Source organism: Schistocerca americana, chromosome X (assembly GCF_021461395.2).
Source record: "Schistocerca americana isolate TAMUIC-IGC-003095 chromosome X, iqSchAmer2.1, whole genome shotgun sequence".
Taxonomy (NCBI): Eukaryota; Metazoa; Arthropoda; class Insecta; order Orthoptera; family Acrididae; genus Schistocerca; species Schistocerca americana.
The window spans coordinates 629,316,061-629,335,293 of NC_060130.1; the positions used below are offsets into that span (position 1 = coordinate 629,316,061).

The 19,233-nt window shown below is 40.4% G+C and overlaps 1 protein-coding gene across 1 annotated transcript in view; it reads left to right on the forward strand.

The window, feature by feature from the left end:
• Positions 1–19,233, forward strand: part of LOC124555612 (ATP synthase subunit b, mitochondrial-like) — a 32,695-nt gene that overhangs the window by 5,339 nt on the left and 8,123 nt on the right. The window contains exon 4 of the mRNA XM_047129581.1: positions 4,453–4,641. Within this exon, the coding sequence (XP_046985537.1) occupies positions 4,453–4,641 (189 nt within the window). The remainder of the gene's footprint in view (positions 1–4,452; positions 4,642–19,233) is intronic.

Below are 19,233 nucleotides of genomic sequence, written 5' to 3' on the forward strand. Positions count from 1 at the left end.
GGGAATTTCCTCTATGGGCTGCTGTTTGAACAATGAAACAATGAGAAATGTATAGTTTCAAAATGGTGAAAATGTTATATTACTGGTTGTTGAACTACACTATACTGTTGCAGTCCATTAAAAAAATTAAGGCAGTAGAGTTATGTTAAAGAAGTGGGTTTCAAATATCAGCTGCCATATTCATTTGTTTTCTGTTATTTCCTGTATACATAATGCCTTCAGGCAGATACCACAATGGTTCCTTAGAGGCCATGGCTGGTTTCCTTTCCTGTTAGTTTGTGTTCCAAGCTGGCATTCATGTTATCGTGACCCCAACAACCTCCTTCCCTCCTGATTGTTACCTAAAATTGGTAAGCAATATGTGTGTAATATAATTTAAAAAATGGTGAGTCATTCACTGAATAGCACTTCACCTTGTTTCCAGCAACAAGTAGAGGTAATGTGTGACTGCCACTCAGTGACAGTAGTAAGTCCATTATATGAAATAAAGTGACTGTCATAGTAAGGGAGACCAGTCTTTGGTATTGGCAACTCAGTAGTGTTTTTTCATTCATTACCTATTTCTTTTGTTACCTAGTGATGACTGGAAGCCAGCCGATTAAGGACTGCACAAGCCACGATTCCACAATTAGAAAATAATGTGTGAAATGTAACAGTTCCCAGCATGTAACTGGTGCTGTTATTTCGCTTTTTTATTAATTCATTTTTATTTCATTTGAAACCATGTGCAATGGAATGTTTTGAGGAAGCCAAATGTGTAAAATGTAACAGAGGAAGAAAAGCATAACATAACAAAGCCCGTGAATTTGGTATTCACTGAGGAACTTCTTTGGGAAAGAAGAGGGCAAAAAGTGAGCCATTATTTCCTGTTGCTCAGTTTGTAAAGAGGAGTGCAACAGCTTTGAAAGTAAGCAAAGGACAGTGTTGTAGTAATTCGGAAATACCAGCACAATATAAATTGTGGTGAGACTGGCGCAACAAGACTGCAAACACCAGGGAAAAAGTGGTAGAGGGTGAAGCAAGTGACAGCTTAGGATGACTTCCAGAAAAACACTATTCCAGGAAAGGCAACATCCCATGTTATTGAAATTGCTAACCACTCCAAAAAGGCTACGTTTCTGAAGGCAGCAAATGTTTGAACAGTTCTAAAAGATGTAGCCTTCCATTACTTAATTAGTGATGGAAAGGACAGATGTTGGATCGTGGTGCAGAGTCCCATGAAGGAGAACACAAAGGTGTGACATTCGAAAGTATTGTGTGGCTAGGTGAAACCTGGATTAATGCCAGTCATTAATTACATCGAGGGTGGAGTGACATAAACCCCAGGAAGTTCAGTGCAAGGGTCTGTAAGAAAAAGAGGGCAAATTCTTTTACACATAGGAGCATTGAATGGCTTCATGCCAAACTGTCAATGTTTCGGTAACAAAAAAAAGTGAGTACTGTGAAGAGATGGATAGGATAGTTATTGAGAAATAATTTGTAAAGTCATTTACTACAAATATGACAAAGCCTCCATTGTTTTGGATAATGCCTCGTATTATTCACCTGTTCATAAGAAAGCAACTTTGGCAACAAGGAAAGACAAAATTAATCAACAGATCTACATCTTTATACGTACTCCGCAAGCCACTATACTGTGTGTGGCAGGGTGTACCCTGTACCTCTGCTGGTCATTTCCTTTCCTGTTCCACTTGCAAGTAGAGCGACGAAGTGAGTGTTTATGTGTGTCTGTATGAGCCCTGATTTCTCGTATCTTACCTTTGTGGTCCTTACACGAAATGTATGTTGGTTGCAGTAGAATCATTCTGCAGTCAGCTGCAAATGTTGCCTTACCTCCAGGAATTCCCCTTTAGAGCTCCCAAAGCATCACTGTAATACCTGAGTGTTGTTCAAATCTACTAGTAACAAATCTGGCAGCCCACCTCCGAATTGGTTCGATGTCTTCCTTTATTCTGACATGGTACGGATCCCAAACACCCGAGCAGTACTTTGAATAGGACGCATTAGTGTCCTATATGCAGTATCCCTTACAGATGAACAACACGTTCCCAAAATTCTCTCAATAAACTAAGTTGACCATTCACCTCCCTCCGACAATCTTTACATGCTCGTTTCATTACATATCACTGTATCATTATGGCCAGATATTTGAATGATGTGACTGTATCAATTGGGGCACTACTAATGCTGTCCCCTAACATTAAGGGGGTTTGTTTTTCCTACTGATCAACTCACATTTTCCTACATCACACCAACTAGAAATGTTATGTCTCCTTGGCAGCAAAAAGAAATGTAAGTACATATCTAAGAGGCTGCTGTGATTGCTCTAGTGGTGCAGAAGAAAATGATCCAAAATCAGATTGTGACAAGTGATGTGTGGTGTTTCTCCATTACTTTAGCTGCAACACTTACAGAATTGAAGTGGAGATCATGCCACTGAGTGATCATCACATTCAGTATTTCCTTAAGATTACAACTGTTAAATTATTGATAAATCATTCTGTCACTCGTTGTAGAGAAAATTAATAATCCAAATTTTTAGTAACAAACTAAATATTAAACGATGATGCAAAAGTAGTTTGCAATTGTATTGTGAAGTGTGTGACAAATAAGTTCTCTTCAGTTTTTAGAGTTCATGTATTGGAATACTGTTCACTGCCCCCCCCCCCCCCCCCCCCCCCAAAAAAAAAAAAAAAAAAAAATCTGTGATTTTCACGAAATTCATCCTCTTCCTGTATAAAAAATGTAATTCTCAGGGTGAGTTTACTAATATTCGTAATTGTTATTGAATCGTGAAATTTCATCGTGCCTTTTTCTTCACGAAGGCAGACATTTGTGTACAATCTTACAATGAGTGTTTTTCCTGAGTAACAAACTACGTGTCAGAAATAGCACCGAAATTGGAAAAAACGAATTTGATAATAAACATACCAAATTTGGTAAAGAACAAACTGAAATTTACAAAAAAGCAGTGACATTGGAAAGAACAAATTTGGCAAAAAAGACACTGATGCTGGCAGATAAAGAACAAATCTGGAAAAATTTAACTCTGGATGTGACAAAAAGAGTAACATTAAATCTAGTAGGTTGAAAAGTAGCAACAAATTTGGCACAAAGTTGTACTGAGTTTAGCAAACTGCCAAGGAATAACACCAAAATTGCCTTGGAATAACAAAAAAATGCTAAAAAAATCGCGAAATTACCCATAAAATAAAATGATTTTTACTTGTCCCTGATTATACAACTTACTGTTGTGTGCTTTAAGCTGCTGAGGACTAGAACAAAAAAAATTATACTCCCTAGAGGCATTTTCTGACAAGATTGTAATACATCTTCAGGTTCTCAGTCAATGTATTAGATTGTAAATCCTGTTCATATTCTTAGGATTACTTGTAATTTAAACTTGTGCCTGAAATTTTTATTTTTCTGTAGTAATGCTTCTTTCACATTCAAGGAAATAAAACAGCCTATTCTTTAGCTCAAGGAAAGTGTTCCTTGGTCCCAGGCAATAGTGTAGTATGAACTTCATAATGTGCAAAAACGATGATAGTGTGACTAAACTAATGGTGAGTCATGCAAAAAACTCATTTTTAATGTTTGTTTATTCTGGAGTATACCGTAACTCAGAATCCAGAATATGCAGGTAACATTATCGAATGTTACTTGACATTACTTAGTTGTTCATAACAAGGTTGTTACAGTTTTCATTTCATCATGTGTTAGCATGGAACAATGGGAGTCCAACTGCCAATATATGTGGAAAATAGGCTGGTTGTTTGACTGCATGGGTTTTCTGGGTCTGACGTGATGATGTGGGTGAATGGTGATACTTTGATCTTTGATAGTTTTCATGTTGAGTGTGGTGGTGTGGAATACTGGTTGACTGACAGCTGCAAACATTTTATAGGTAGGGTGTCACAATTACAGAGCAGTGTTCTTCTGTCTTTGAGTAATGAGGTTTACTAAAGAGTAATTCCAGTTTTCTTTTTTCTGCCAAGTATTTTATGTGAAAATCATGATTCTGAAATGTGAATTTAACTTGGAGAAGAAAGTCTGTTGCATAAATATTCTCTTAATATGTAATTTGGTTCTCAGGTACTTAAATGTTCAGAAAATTGTGTAAATCCGCATTTGGTCATCCAGTTTCAGATTTTCATAATGTTACTAAATCCTAGTGCCCCTCCCTATCCTTCCCCAAATAGTTGGAACTAAATCTCTAATAAGTTTGTGAACAGGACATTAAACTCTGGTCTTAGTGCCTTTAATCTTCTGCAACTAAATGTTTCTGTTGCAAAAGATTAGCAACACTTTTTATCTAAAAGATGGATTGATGATTACGGTGCTTATTAGAATGGATTATTTTCCCAATGAACTGTGATTTCAACACTAGGGTAGCATTTGATAAGTTCTTTCCCAAGTTATCTCTTGTTAATTCTACTTGCGTTTTTCCAGAAAGAAGAAGCAGAATGGAAGGAAGCAAGAAATTCTGGTATAAGAACATATGAAGAAGCAATTGAAGAGGAAAAGAAGGCTCAATGGCGTGCAGAGGGGCAGACACTTCTTATGCAGGCAAAGAAAGACAATGTTGCTTTGCAGTTGGAGGCTGCTTTCAGAGAACGACAAATGATGGTCTACAATGAGGTAAGTTTATATTTGTGTTAGCTGTCACCATTAAGAACTACATACTGCCGTAAGTTGAGTGCCAGGAAGCAGAGAAAGCACTTCAAATTAGTGCACAATAGTTCGTAGAAATTGTAATTAGGTGTGCATTTTGAACTATGTGATTGGGGAGTTGGATCAGCAGATTTAACTTTGAGAAGAGGTTTCATTCAGAAATTGCTTGGGTAAATTTTATGTGGTGTTCGTGTCAATGTAAAGTAATGGTACACGAATGTTGTGCAATAATCTGTCCTGATAACTGTTAAAATTGAGCTGCCCCCTCAATGACTTGCACAATTGCTACTTCTGGACATAAAAATTCATTTTCAGTTCTTCCTGGATCACAAGAAATTGCTACTTACAGCCATGTCTGCAATAGAGGTAAAAGTAAATCTACATTGTCGGTGCAGTTTAGTAGAGTGCACTGTCTTTTCAATTGTGAACAGAGCAGTGCAGATTATCTACACATTTCAGATTAATGTGCCTTGAAGGTCATGTCAAGCTTAAACAGCATGTGCAGTGTCACTTAATGGAAATTCTGCAACTGCCCTCACAAGTAATTGTGGCCTCGATGTGTTATAGACCAAAGCCCCCAGTGCTGTGCTATGTGCAGTAGATGAACAGGGACACCTGGAATGAAAAAGTTTTTCCTCAAATGACTGCAATATTTTTGTAATATGATGATTGCAGAAGAATGTAGAAGCTGTGAGATGAGTGTATCTCAGGCATGTAGTTCCAAATGTTTGCAGTGTGGAGGTGGGACTGTCATGGTTTGTGCTGGTATCATTCATGGGGCTTTGGGCGTATCTCATCACTATTTGGGGATGTAAGTTTAGGGACAAGATACTCAGCCCTTCAGTAAACATTTTGATGATAAAATTGTCTTTAAAAATGACACTGCTCAAGTGCAACTTGAGCAACTTAAGACTAGCTGCCTCCAGGAGGCAGGAATGCATAAAATGTAATAGCTTGTGGAATCTGCTAACATGAACCCAAATGAGCATGTTTGAGACAAGTTGAAATTTGCAGTGCATTGTTGCAAGAAGGCTTCACACTGGATGATCTGACGAGTACTTCTATTAGACGGTGTGATAAGTACGAAAATAAATCCATTGTTGTGATGTTGTGCAGAGCATGCTAAGAGATATCAAAGCATGTTACAAATTACAGATTGCAGCAACATGGTATGAAATGTTTCTCAGCAGTATATTTTGATTTTGCAGATGTACACCACTGGATAACTCGCCTCTCTTTTGCCCACAGAAAAACTAGTCTAGTTTCATAAGACTTATTTCATGGCCTGTTCCTCTTGAAGTTACATCCCCACACTTTCGCAAGCGTGCAAGTGATGGAAATACTCATTTGAGTACTTCATATTATACCCACTGGCATTCAATACAAAGATAAATTTCAAAACAAAAGGAACAAGACTGATGGCACACATATGGTATAATTTGATGAAAAAAAGTGCATTAAATGGAGTAATGAGATGCATGTTCAATTCTGCTGGCTGTTGAACACATTGTCTTCGTATAAATATAAGTGGGTGATATTGGACTTGCCAACTTTGAGAGATTTGGATGGCACAAACACACAAAAATTGAAGATTCTAAATATAAGTGTACAAATTATCTAAATATAAGTGTACAAATTATCTAGTGGGCGATCACTTTGTTGAGATTTTAGTAACCAAGGAACGAACAGGTTATTAACAATATTATTCTTCAAAGACTAGATGATTATTTTTCCATGGCCATAGGATTTTGCATATTTTGTGTGTGTGTGTGTGTGTGTGTGTGTGTGTGTGTGTAGGCCAATATGTATTTGGAGGTAGTTACCTTGAAATTACGGTAGTTGGTCCACTCCTGGTCAAATTAGCATTCATTAAGGGAAAGGAGAGGAAACCAAGTTTGTACTGAGGAATTGAGAAATAAGCTACGGAAAAAGAAAATTGAATAATTACAGTGAAGTGTTCAGTGAAATCTGTTCTTATTTCTGAATGAATGTGAAGTAATGAATGCTTGTGAAGCCATTTCAGATGATAAACATTTATACAGGGTGAACAGTGTGTGTGCACCTTCTGTGGAAACACATGTTTATTAAACATGTGCAATATATAGTGCAAAATGTATCATGACACAACCACAAATCAGTATTTCTCAATGTAATTGTCCTCCAAGTTTGGACATAGCTCTCAGTGCTATTTCACAGATTGAAACACTGTGCAACACACCTGGTACTTCATACATAGTGCATTGTCAAGCAAGCATGGTTCATCCATACCTCTATGCTAAACTTAGTCACTTTAAGTTGCCGGTGCCCTATACTGGACAGTGCTCTCTTCAGTGCATTAGTCATACTTCTGCCAGGAGATTCATCTGAACATGGCTATTGACACATTGGGATATTAGTGGAATGTAACCACAAGATGGTGATTGGTACAAATTTATGTTGAATGCAAAAAACAGTGGATGAAAGCACTGTTTGAACAATTTATCATAATCAAAGCAAAGACTGGAACATCGTGCAGGAAAGCTATTTTACCTGCAACACTAGTGGTGCAATTTGATTTAGATTGATTCATACTAACGAGCACAGTTCTGCCTATTGGGTCAGGCATACAGCACAAATCATTCAAATGTCGAGTATCTACAGATAGTGTTCCACTCTCTCAGATGACATTGTAAAGATGTGAAGAAAAACCACGGGCCTGTGGTCTTAGCTATTCATGACCACCTTGCTGATCTTTGTTCTGTTGCCTGCTGAGTTGTCTTTCTTTGGGTCCCAAGTTGTGTGGATATCCTGAGGAATGAACTAGCAGACTGGCTAGAGGAGCTTCTACTTGCTCCCAGCTGTGGATTTGCAGGTGCACATGAGATCTCTGCTTACTCATAAATAGATTATTATTTGGTGGCTTACTGGCTCATCTGATCACTGCACAATTAAGGAGAGCACTGCTGCATTGTGCTCTTCCTTCCACTGCTCCCAGAAGGAACCTATAGTCCTATGACATCACTGCATCAGTCACACCAGTTTAACCCATTGTTCTGTTTTGTATAATGAGGCCCCTCTCCCCATTTTGGTTGTGGAGCCTTACAGACAATGGCTCATATCTTAGTAGAATGCCCTCTTCTTTTGGTCCTTGATGCTAAGTAAGGCTTTCTGGGCTGATTGCCTCCAATAGTGGTCAACGATTCATAGTTGGTGACCTGCTTCCTAGTTTTCCTTGAATGTGGTTTTTATTCTCAGTTGGCATGTTTTAATCTACTTTCTCCAATTCTTGGTTGGATGATACAGCAACTAGTGACATTTGTTTTAAAGAGATACAGTCTCGGCTGCAAAACGCACTCTCATTTTATATTTTGCCAATAACGTGTTTCACCTTGGTTAAGGCATCTCCAGATTGACTGGCACGATAGGTGTTAAACCCACAAATCGCCATCAGTGCAAATGTCTTAGCAGGCAAACACCATTGTCAATATTTGAAGATCATTGTGTGGTGTCCTGAGATAAAATAATATTGAGAGCACATGAGAATTCATGTTTAAAATACATATAATACCTCAGTAGACAGTTGCCCTTGTTCTACATCTACATTTATACTCCACAAGCCACCCAATGGTGTGTGGCGGAGGGCACTTTATGTGCCACTGTCATTACCTGCCTTTCCTGTTCCAGTCGTGTATGGTTCGCGGGAAGAACGCCTGCCAGAAAGCCCAATCTGGTACGGATCCCACACTAACGAGCAATACTCTAGTATAGGTCGAACGAGTGTTTTGTAAGCCACCTCCTTTGTTGATGGACTACATTTTCCAAGGACTCTCCCAATGAATCTTAACCTGGTACCCCGCCTTACCAACAATTAATTTTATATGATCATTCCACTTCAAATCATTCCACACGCATACTCCCAGATATTTTACAGAAGTAACTGCTACCAGTGTTTGTTCTGCTATCATATAATCATAAAATAAAGGATCCTTCTTTCTATGTATTCGCAATACATTACATTTGTCTGTGTTAAGGGTCAGTTGCCACTCCCTGCACCAAGTGCCTATTCGCTGCAGATCTTCCTGCATTTCGGTACAATTTTCTAATGCTGCAACTTCTCTGTATACTACAGCATCATCCGCGGAAAGCTGCGTGGAACTTCCGACACTATCTACTAGGTCATTTATATATATTGTGAAAAGCAATGGTCCCATAACACTCCCCTGTGGCATGCCAGTGGTTACTTTAGCGTCTGTAGACGTCTCTCCATTGAGAACAACATGCTGTGTTCTGTTAGCTAAAAACTCTTCAATCCGGCCACACAACTGGTCTGATATTCCGTAGGCTCTTACTTTATCAGGTGACAGAGTGGAACTGTATCGAACGTCTTCCGGAAGTCAAGGAAAATAGGATCTACCTGGGAGCCTGTATCTAATATTTTCTGGGTCTCATGAACAATTAAAGCGAGTTGGGTCTCACATGATCGCTGTTCCTGGAATCCATGTTGGCTCCTGCAGAGTAGATTCTGGGTTTCCAGAAACATTTTACGCGAGCAAAAAACATGTTCTAAAATTGTACAACAGATCAACGTCAGAGATATGGGTCTATAGTTTTGTGCTTCTGCTCGAAGACCCTTCTTGAAGACTAGGACTACCTGTGCTCTTCTCCAATCATTTGGAACCTTCTGTTCCTCTAGAGACTTGCGGTACACGGCTGGTAGAAGGGGCGGCAAGTTCTTTCGCGTACTCTGTGTAGAATCGAATTGGTATCCCGTCGGGTCCAGTGGACTTTCCTCTGTTGAGTGATTCCAGTTGCTTTTATATTCCTTGGACACTTATTTCGATGTCAGCCATTTTTTTGTTTGTGCGAGGATTTAGAGAAGGAAATGCAGTGTGGTCTTCTTCTGCGAAACAGCTTTGGAAAAAGGTGTTCAGTATTTCAGCTTTACGCGTGTCATCCTCTGTTTCAATGCCATCAGCCCGGAGTGTCTGGATATGATGTTTCGAGCCACTTACTGATTTAACATAAGACCACAACTTCCTAGGATTTTCTGTCAAGTCAGTACATAGAATTTTACTTTTGAATTAACTGAATGCTTCACGCATAGCCCTCCTTAAGCTAACTTTGACATCGTTTAGCTTCTGTTTGTCTGAAAGGTTTTGGCTGTGTTTAAACTTGTGGTGAAGCTCTCTGTGCTTCCGCAGTAGTTCCCTAACTTTGTTGTTGAACCACGGTGGGTTTTTTCTGTCCCTCACAGTTTTACTCGGCATGTGCCTGTCTAAAATGCATTTTACGATTGCCTTGAACTTTTCCATAAACACTCAACATTGTCAGTGTCAGAACAGAAATTTTCGTTTTGATCTGTTAGGTAGTCTGAAATCTGCCTTCTATTACTCTTGCTAAACAGATAAACCTTCCTCCCTTTTCTTATATTCCTATCAACTTCCATATTCAGGGATGCTGCAACGGCCTTATGATCACTGATTCCCTGTTCTGTACATACAGATTCGAAAAGTTCGGGTCTGTTTGTTATCAGTAGGTCCAAGATGTTATCTCCACGAGTCGGTTCTCTGTTTAATTGCTCGAGGTAATTTTCGGATAGTGCACTCAGTATAAGGTCACTCGATGCTCTGTCCCTACCAACCGTCCTAAACATCTGAGTGTCCCAGTCTATATCTGGTAAATTGAAATCTCCACCTAAGACTATAACATGCTGAGGAAATTTATGTGAAATGTATTCCAGATTTTCTCTGTTGTTCTGCTACTAATGCTGCTGAGTCGGGAGGTCGGTAAAAGGAGCTAATTATTAACCTAGCTCGGTTGTTGAGTGTAACCTCCACCCGTAATAATTCACAGGAACTATCCACTTCTACTTCACTACAGGATAAACCACTACTGACAGCGACAAACACGCCACCACCGATTGCATGCAATCTATCCTTTCTAAACACCGTCTGTGCCTTTGTAAAAATTTCAGCAGAATTTCTCTCTGGCTTCAGCCAGCTTCTGTACCTATAACGATTTCAGCTTCAGTGCTTTCTATCAGCTCTTGAAGTTCCGGTACTTTACCAATGCAGCTTCGACAGTTAACAATTAAGATACTGATTGCTGCTTGGTCCCCGCATGTCCTGACTTTGCCCCACACCCTTTGAGGCTGTTGCCCTTCCTGTACTTGCCAGAGGCCATCTAACCTAAAAAAACCGACCAGTGCATGCCACACAACCCCTGCTACCCGTGTAGCCGCCTGCTGTGTGTAGTGGACTCCTGACCTATCCAGCGGAACCCGAAACCCCACCACCCTGTTGCGCAAGTCGAGGAATCTGCAGCCTACACGGTTGCAGAACCATCTCAGCCTCTGATTCAGACCCTCCACTCGGCTCTGTACCAAAGGTCCGCAGTCAGTGCTGTCGATGATGCTGCAGATGGTGAGGTCTGCTTTCATCCTGCTAGTGAAACTGGCAGTCTTCACGAAGTCATATAGCTGCCACAAGCCAGAGAGGATTTCCTCCGATCCATAGTGACACAAATCATTGGTGCCGACATGAGCGACCACCTGCAGATGGGTGCACCCTGTACCCTTCATGGCATCCGGAAGGACCCTTTCCACATCAGGAATGACTCCCCCCAGTATGCACATCGAGTGCACGCTGGTTTTCTTCCCCTCTCTTGCTGCCATATCCCTAAGGGACCACATTACGCACCTGACGTTCGAGCTCCCAACTACCAGTAAGCCCACCCTCTGCGACCGCCCGGATGTTGCAGACTGAGGGGCAACCTCTGGAACAGGACAAGCAGCCATGTCTGGCCGAAGATCAGTATCAGCCGGAGACAGAGCCTGAAACCGGTTCATCAGACAAATTGGAGATGCCTTCTGTTGAGTTTTGAGACTTCGTGCAGTGGCCTTGTAGAGCATATAGCATAATCCAAAGGATACCAAAAATGGAATCAGGCCTACAGAAATGCTTCACAAAAAGTAAACATGTGAGAGAATGCTGTTGTACATGTGCCACAATTATTTTAATATATTGGCAATGGTGTTTGCCTATGAAGACACCTGTGGATGGCAGCTTGTTTGTTCTGCAGCTGTTGTCACCCGATCTGAAGGTGCCTTAAACAAGGTGAAAAGTGTTATTGGCAAAATATAAAAAATAAAGCCTGTTTTGTAGCCAAGACTGTTTCAGCCAGCCTCCAGAGAAGGAGCCGGAGCAGGGTGGTTAAGGATGGGGTCTCTCGCACTATATCACTAGGTCTGGGGCCTCCTGACCCCAGTTCTTTGACTTTGCAACTCTTTCATCCCTCTTTTACTCTGTTCAGCCATTTTTGATTCAGTTTCCCTCCTCCTTGTTGAACTCAATTCACTACACTAGGCGTTTCACTCTTTTGAACAGTGGACACTTGTGACTGTAATGGATCAGGACGTGGGACTGCTGTGAGTGGCATATCGCCTGTCACATGCAGAGCCCTGGGGACGCCCTTCTGCTGACTTGCCTATTTCCTTCATCTTGCTTTTATTATTCACGATGGAAAAGATGTCCTTCATGTTTTAGCTTTATTACTGTTACTGTTATGAATCTCCTGACTAGATGAGAAATTTCAAGTAGTAAAGGGTACATAAATAAGACACAGTAATGTTTATTGCATATCTACATTTTGTCACTGTGTGGCCATCTTCAGTGCAAAAAAAGTGGGAAGAACCGATTAAAATATGGCATCATCTCATATTAAATTTATAGGTGCATAGTCATTAGATTAGAGTCGGTCATAAAATACATGCCAATAAATGTAAGTTAAAAAAACTTCTAAGAAAAGACAGCTTGCTAACTTACCATAAAGATTACATATTAGGTTGCAGAAAGGCACAGTTACTACGCGTACACAAAGCTTTCAGCCACAGCCTTTGTCAGAAAAAGAGAAACACACACCATTCATTCACATGAGCAAGTGCAAGTGTGCGCGCACACGCACCATAGCTATCTCTGGAATTGGTCGGAATGCATTTATCATGTGAGAATTCATTTATCGTGCGGGATGGAAGCAGCAATTTGGAGGAGGTGGGGAAGGGGAAGAGATAGGAGTATACGTGTGGGAGGAGAGAGGAGTGCTGTCTGGCAGTGTGGAGGACTAGAATGCCAACAACTGTGACATCAGGAGGCTGTGGGGTAGTGTGGTGGGGAAAATGGAGTGAAAAAGGGGGGAGTGGGGAAAGACTGGCAGGTGTGTTGTCAAAGGACAGCAAACAGAGGGTGGGAGATGAAAATGCTGAGGTGGTGATAAGATAGGTGGTGGAAGCTGCCAGTTGGAGTGTGTGGGGACAGTATGTAACTGTAGGTTGAGGTTGGGATAGTTATGGGAGTGGAGAGTGTGTTGCAAGGATGACTCCCATCTGCACAGTTAAGCTGGTGGTGGAGGGGAGGGCCCAGATGGCTCAGGTACAGCAGCAGCCATTGAAATCTAGCATTGTATGTTCAACTGCATGTTATGGTACAGGGTGGTCTACTTCACTCTAGGCCACAGTTTGGTGGTGCCTGTTCATCCTGGTGGATGGCTAGTTAGTAGTGATACCAATATAAAAAGTTGTTTTGTGATTGCAGCCCAATCCACCCACCCAGCACTTTCTATTCCAGTCCTGTCACAGGTTTATCATATCCCATCAGGGGGAGGGCCACACAACTTTTTATGTTGGTATCACTACAAACCAGCTATCCACCAGTATGAACAGTCACCACCAAACTGTGACCAAGAGCAAAGTAGACCACTCTGTGCCATAACATGCAGGTGAACATAACATGTCTGATTTCAGTGGCTGCTTCCCTACCTGAGCCATCTGGATCCTCCCCTCCACCACCAGCTTTTCTGGACTGTGCAGATGGGAGTCATCTTAAAAACACATTCTCCACTCCCATAATTACCCCAACCTCAGCCTACGGTAACACACCGTTCACACATCTCCATCCAGCAGTTTCCACCCTCTGTTCTATCACCACCTCACCATTCTCATATCCCACCATCTTTGTTTGCTGCCCTCTGCCAACACCCATGTCCGTTTTACCCCCTCCTCTCCTTTTTCACTCTGTTTTTTCCACCATCCTGCCTCACAACCTTCTGATGCTGTGCCTGTTGGAATTCTAGTCCCTGCACACTCAACCAGACACTGCCCCCCCTGCCCCCCTGTCCATCTGTCTGTACACTGCTAGCCCTTCCCTCCCCCCTCCAGATTGCTGCTTCTACCTCACACATGATAGATGCATTCTGGCCCAAGCTGCCAGAGTTAGCGGTCGTGTGTGTGTGTGTGTGTGTGTGTGTGTGTGTGTGTGTGTGCGTGTGCGCGCGGTGTGCTTGCTCGTGTGAATGAATGGTGTGTTTCTCTTTCTTCTGAAGAAGGTTGTGGCTGAAAGCTTTGTGTAAGTGTCTTTCGATTGTGCATGTATGCAACTTAATGTGTCACCTTTAAGGTAAGCAGCACTCTATCTATTCCCACACTGTTGATCATCCTACCTGCAGTTTCCAGTGTTTAAAAGTATTTGTATATGCACACAGTCCCAACTGGGCTATTCATGTCAGAGGTTGAGTCCACACTTAGGCCACTGTTCAGTTGCAACACAGCTGGCTTCAGTGTACATCATACCATTCTAAAGTGCCGTCCTTACATGTATGATACTTCGGCAGCGTTACTTTATTTTATACTTCTATAAATGTGGGTACATAAAACAAATCAGGTGGTTGTAACTAAAAGTAGTGACAAATGTTTTATAGTTATACATGCTGGTAACTGTGTGAACTAGCTTTTGTCAGTTACTGCTGCATATTTTATAGCTGAACACAATTTTTTAAATGTGTTGTAACTATAAACAGTGGCCATAGTCTGAACTCAGCCTCTGATCTGAATAGTCCCATTGGGACTGTGTGAAAATATGTTTTTTAATCCTTTAACTTAAATTTGTTGGTATGTATTTTATGATCACATTTAAAGCTTACACAACTTTACATTTAATAAAACATACATGTTTACTTATTGTTACTGGTTCTTCCCATATTTTTTAACTCTGAAGATGGTCCCAAAGTGACCAAAATGTAGATATGCAATAGATGTCAGATTGATGTATCCTTTACTGTTTGAAATGAATATAGTTGTTGGGCACAACTGTTCCCTTATAGGATCAAGCCTGGTGAGAAAAGGTTTTTGCTGGACTTACCTGCCTACTTCAGGATGCATTACTCTTGGATTGAGGGACTTGATAACTTTGTTGTTTGGTCCATTATTGCACCTCCTCTCACCCTCCCCCCCCCCCCCCCCCCCCTCACTCCCCACCCTATCAGCCAGCCAGCCAACCAACCAACCAACCAACAAAGAACCATAGCAGAATGAAGTTGTGATAAGTATTTTTGGACTGGATGAATATGTTTAACTAGATACATGCGATAGTCAGGATTATTTCTGGTAGATGCTGCAGGTCACTGATAAGTGCTGTATTAAATCAAGTATATCTTGTACCATCTGGAGATGTTGTAATTTTCCTGTTATGACCACCACAAATCAGAATACAGCTATCGACCACAGGATGGAGTGTTAGTGAGGGGCAATTGGGACTACAGTTTCATCAATTCTGAATACAGTGAAGCCCCACTTTTACACTTTTCAAGGGACTTCAAAGAATGGTGTAAAATTTGGAAAGTGTGAAATGTGGGAAGTAACACTTTAAACTGTAAAAGTTACGTATAGGGTACCCCTTTGCATTTTTTGCACTGTGTGTATATGTACATGATAGGCATCAAAATACTTGTTAGTGACTTGCTTATTATCTGATAAAGATTTATTATCTAATAAAAACCACCGGTGGAATGGAACTGAAAACCATTGGGAAGTAGAAAAGTGTGACTCAATTTCATAATCGATGTTTTTGGCAAGCCTGCAGCTGTTATTATTTAAATGATGAAACACTGTACCAGTTACGTATTTTTTTCATGCTTAGCTTGACGTGTTTCAAGAACTTTTTCTCATTGTCCAATGCGTGTATGTACATAAGTATTTTGTGTGGCGTTTGCGTGTGTTGTTCTGCATCTCTTGCACTGTATTTGTCTTTTTGAGGTTATCAGGTAGTGTGCCGCCTCAGTTATGTACATAAGTCTCACAACACACAAACTCTCACTGTGCTTCTGTATTTAAACCAGAAACATATGAGCAATGCAGAGTGAGTGAAGGTGTCAATTAGTGTTTAGAGGCCAAATGACAAAACACACTAAATATGATTAGACAAAGGTGTGATGGACAATCACAACAGTCACGAAACTGCACATGCACAGTGGAGACAATTTGTAAATGGTTGTGATTGGTCTTGATATCTTTATTGTAGCAAACCTCGACCACCCAGAAGCGATATTCGGACATTGGTTTACAGAGCTTGGTAGCGGCAGGAGATATGGCACGAATTGTGTAAACTTCACACGTTTACTGCACCACATCCTCTGAGCAGAGCACCCTGGTGTTAAGAAGTTAACCATGTAATGTTTGTAAACACGACTTGATGGCCAACATAGTCATTTTGTCAGATTTTTTTTCCTCCACAAACATTTTTTCAGAAGTTTAAATCGCGGGAAAATTAAAAATATGGTGATGCAAAATGACATTTCGAACATAGGAAATTTGACAGGAGTTAAAAAAAATGTCGTAAGTGGTGGGAGTACGCTAATTCTGGGAACGTAAGATTGGGGTTATACTGTAGTTAAATTTTCACAATGAGGTGCTGAATTTGCCTCTTGAAAATATCACTGGAAACACCCAAACTGGTGCAGCATATTATAGTTTGTAAAATATACAAAGAGAAAAATGGTTCTACATTTTTATAATCAAATGTGGCTGCCTGGTAACTTGAGATGTAGGCAATCGCTTTCCAAATCGCAGGAAGTATTCTATATTGCCCAGTAATTTAGTGTTGCCTTCACTAACTCAGTATGAAAGCCTGGGATGAGAGGTTGACTGGTGTGGCCAGCATATTACAATCCAGTAAGCACCTCAGTCACTGCATTCTCGATTCAGGTGGTGTTACTTTACCCTTGAATTATAAGAAGCCATAACATTTAATTATCATTCTTCATCCATTCATCATCATCATTTGTCCACAGTCGTCGTCGTCATTCATCTGTAGGATTCCTATAACACTACTTAAGGGCTTTGTTTCCCCAGTTACATAAATTCCTAACAAAGTATGCGAGCTTCATATGGTCATTCCCTTTAGTTTTAGCATTGTTGGTGCTGTCACACACATTTGCAAAAGTGATGTCCCATGATTTTTTAACGACAGCAATATTACATAGTCCATAGTATGCTTCCCATGTCACTAATCACTGTATATAGATGCTTTTCCTCCAATTTGTAGCTGTTATTTGTTTGTTGAATTTGACAGTGAGTGGGTAGAATTAATGTTCAATTTTCATCCAACAAATTTGTGGATGTATAAATGCAGATTAAATTCAAAGGCTGGTCAAGACTTGCCTACAGGAAGTATTCTTCCTAGTACTGCCAGTGGAGACATTAAAACTGAAGACAGCATTCATAGCATTCAATAGCTTCCTTTTTCAGAGAGTAAAGAGGACCTGCTGAAGTTTGAAAATGGGTGCAATTCATTGACCCTATGGTAAGAATAACCCTCTTGTTACAAGGAAGAGAGGGGTCAAAGATTACAGAAAAGGCTTTCAAGAGAATACCACATCAGAGTTAATAAGCACTTGTTAGCTCCAGTAGAGTTATAATAGAAGGCACAGACTGAGAACTGTAGATGAATTAGAGGAATAGAAAATGAAAAATGGCGATACTAGTGTAGTGAAAGAATATGAAGAGGGTGTGATACACAACTAATAAAATTTTAAGAGGCATTATGTGAGAAAAGGAATGGGGTAGTTGAAGCTTGGGTTGAGGAGGGTGGTGGGGTGACAGTGTTAAAACGAAAGTTCCCATTTCTGGAGTCCAGGGAAATTAGTGCCACGTGAGAAGCTCAAAATTATGTATTGGGTGTAGGAGGTGTATGCCTCATTTCAAAGTGTGTTCATTCACTAGGATACTGTACATCCCTGAGGTACAGTTCTTCATTGATTCATGTTTTACACAATTTTGGTTATATTCATCCTTATATAGAAAGCTGTGCCATGACCACATTCCTGTTAAGAAGCAGTAGTAGTTTGTTACCCCACTTTGTGTTTCATGATCTGCCATTGGTGGGGATGGACTAGATGACAGAGGATGAGTGCATGGTGCTGGTTTTACAGTGAGGATGGTTGCAGGGGTTACAGCCTTGGAGTAGGAATGGTGGTCTAAGAGAATATCATGTAGATTGACAGGGACATTGTGAAGCTGAGAAGGGTGGTTGAAGGAAACAATAAAAGGTTTGGTATGCCTATGAGGAAGATCTTATTTCATAGCTTGATAGTTCAACCTTGAGATCTGTTTATTCATTTAAGACCTGGGTGGTGCTAAGTAATTATGAACTGCATCTGATTTGGAAGTAGGCACTATGTTGGTCAGAGGGAGATAGGAGACATGACAGAAAATTTGTTTGTGGATGAGGTTAGTGAGGCAGTTACAGAAGCCTAAGTGGCTGTTAGTATAAGTGTGAGGTATTTTCATTTTCTTTGCAAGGTAAATATATCTGGTACTGCACGAAACTGCTAAACTTGTGCACTAAAACCCTTGCATATTTCCACCTAATCAAACTATCTTGGAATATTTCCCACAAATGGATCTGCTTGGCAGTCTCCTCCTTCGTCATTCCAACTAGCATAGCTTCTAATTAATCAACACCACCCTCTCATTGCCCATGTCTTTAATGTCTCAAGAGATTGCTCCACCACATTACCAGCTTTCTTAAGACAGCCTTCTAACCTTCACAACATTGTCAAACCATACCACATTTCTCAGATCACAAATGTTCCCTCAGGGTTGCTGCTCTACAACTAAACCCACTATAAAACCTACCCTATGCAACCACACTGTACCTCCTCCTCCAGCCCCATCACTCATAGTTTGTATGTGATTAGAGGCAGAGCAACTTTTGAAAATACTAGTGTTTATTAGCTGGTGCTTTCATTACATGACTTTCAGTATATGGAGGAGTATAACTGAAATAGTGTGATCTGTTAATGGACACACAAGAAATATCAGCTTTAAATTGCTTCAGTATTATCTGTAACATAACTTAAGACCTTAATGCCTGCTATAGCACAGAGGTCATTTAGATCCTCCCACTTAACGCTAGTCCCTTGAGCTTTGTGGATGACATCTTTCTTTCAAACATATTTTCGTGTCCTAATCTGTCACACTAGCCCTACCTCTATTTCTTATATAGTGTTAGAATTTTGTAGTAGTTTCTACACATTTACTGTATTCTTGTATGCACAACCTTCCTCCTTTCTATTTTTTCTGCATTCATGTTATTTAATTGTAGGATCATTTGTGCTATTAATTCCCTTCTATTTCTAATTCAGCTTTACTTCCATCCAGTCGATCATATTTGAACTAAAAGTGGCTAGTTATTACTTATGGACTATCATACATCTCCATTCTCTAATTCGTATCTTCTTGTCTTTGCCTCC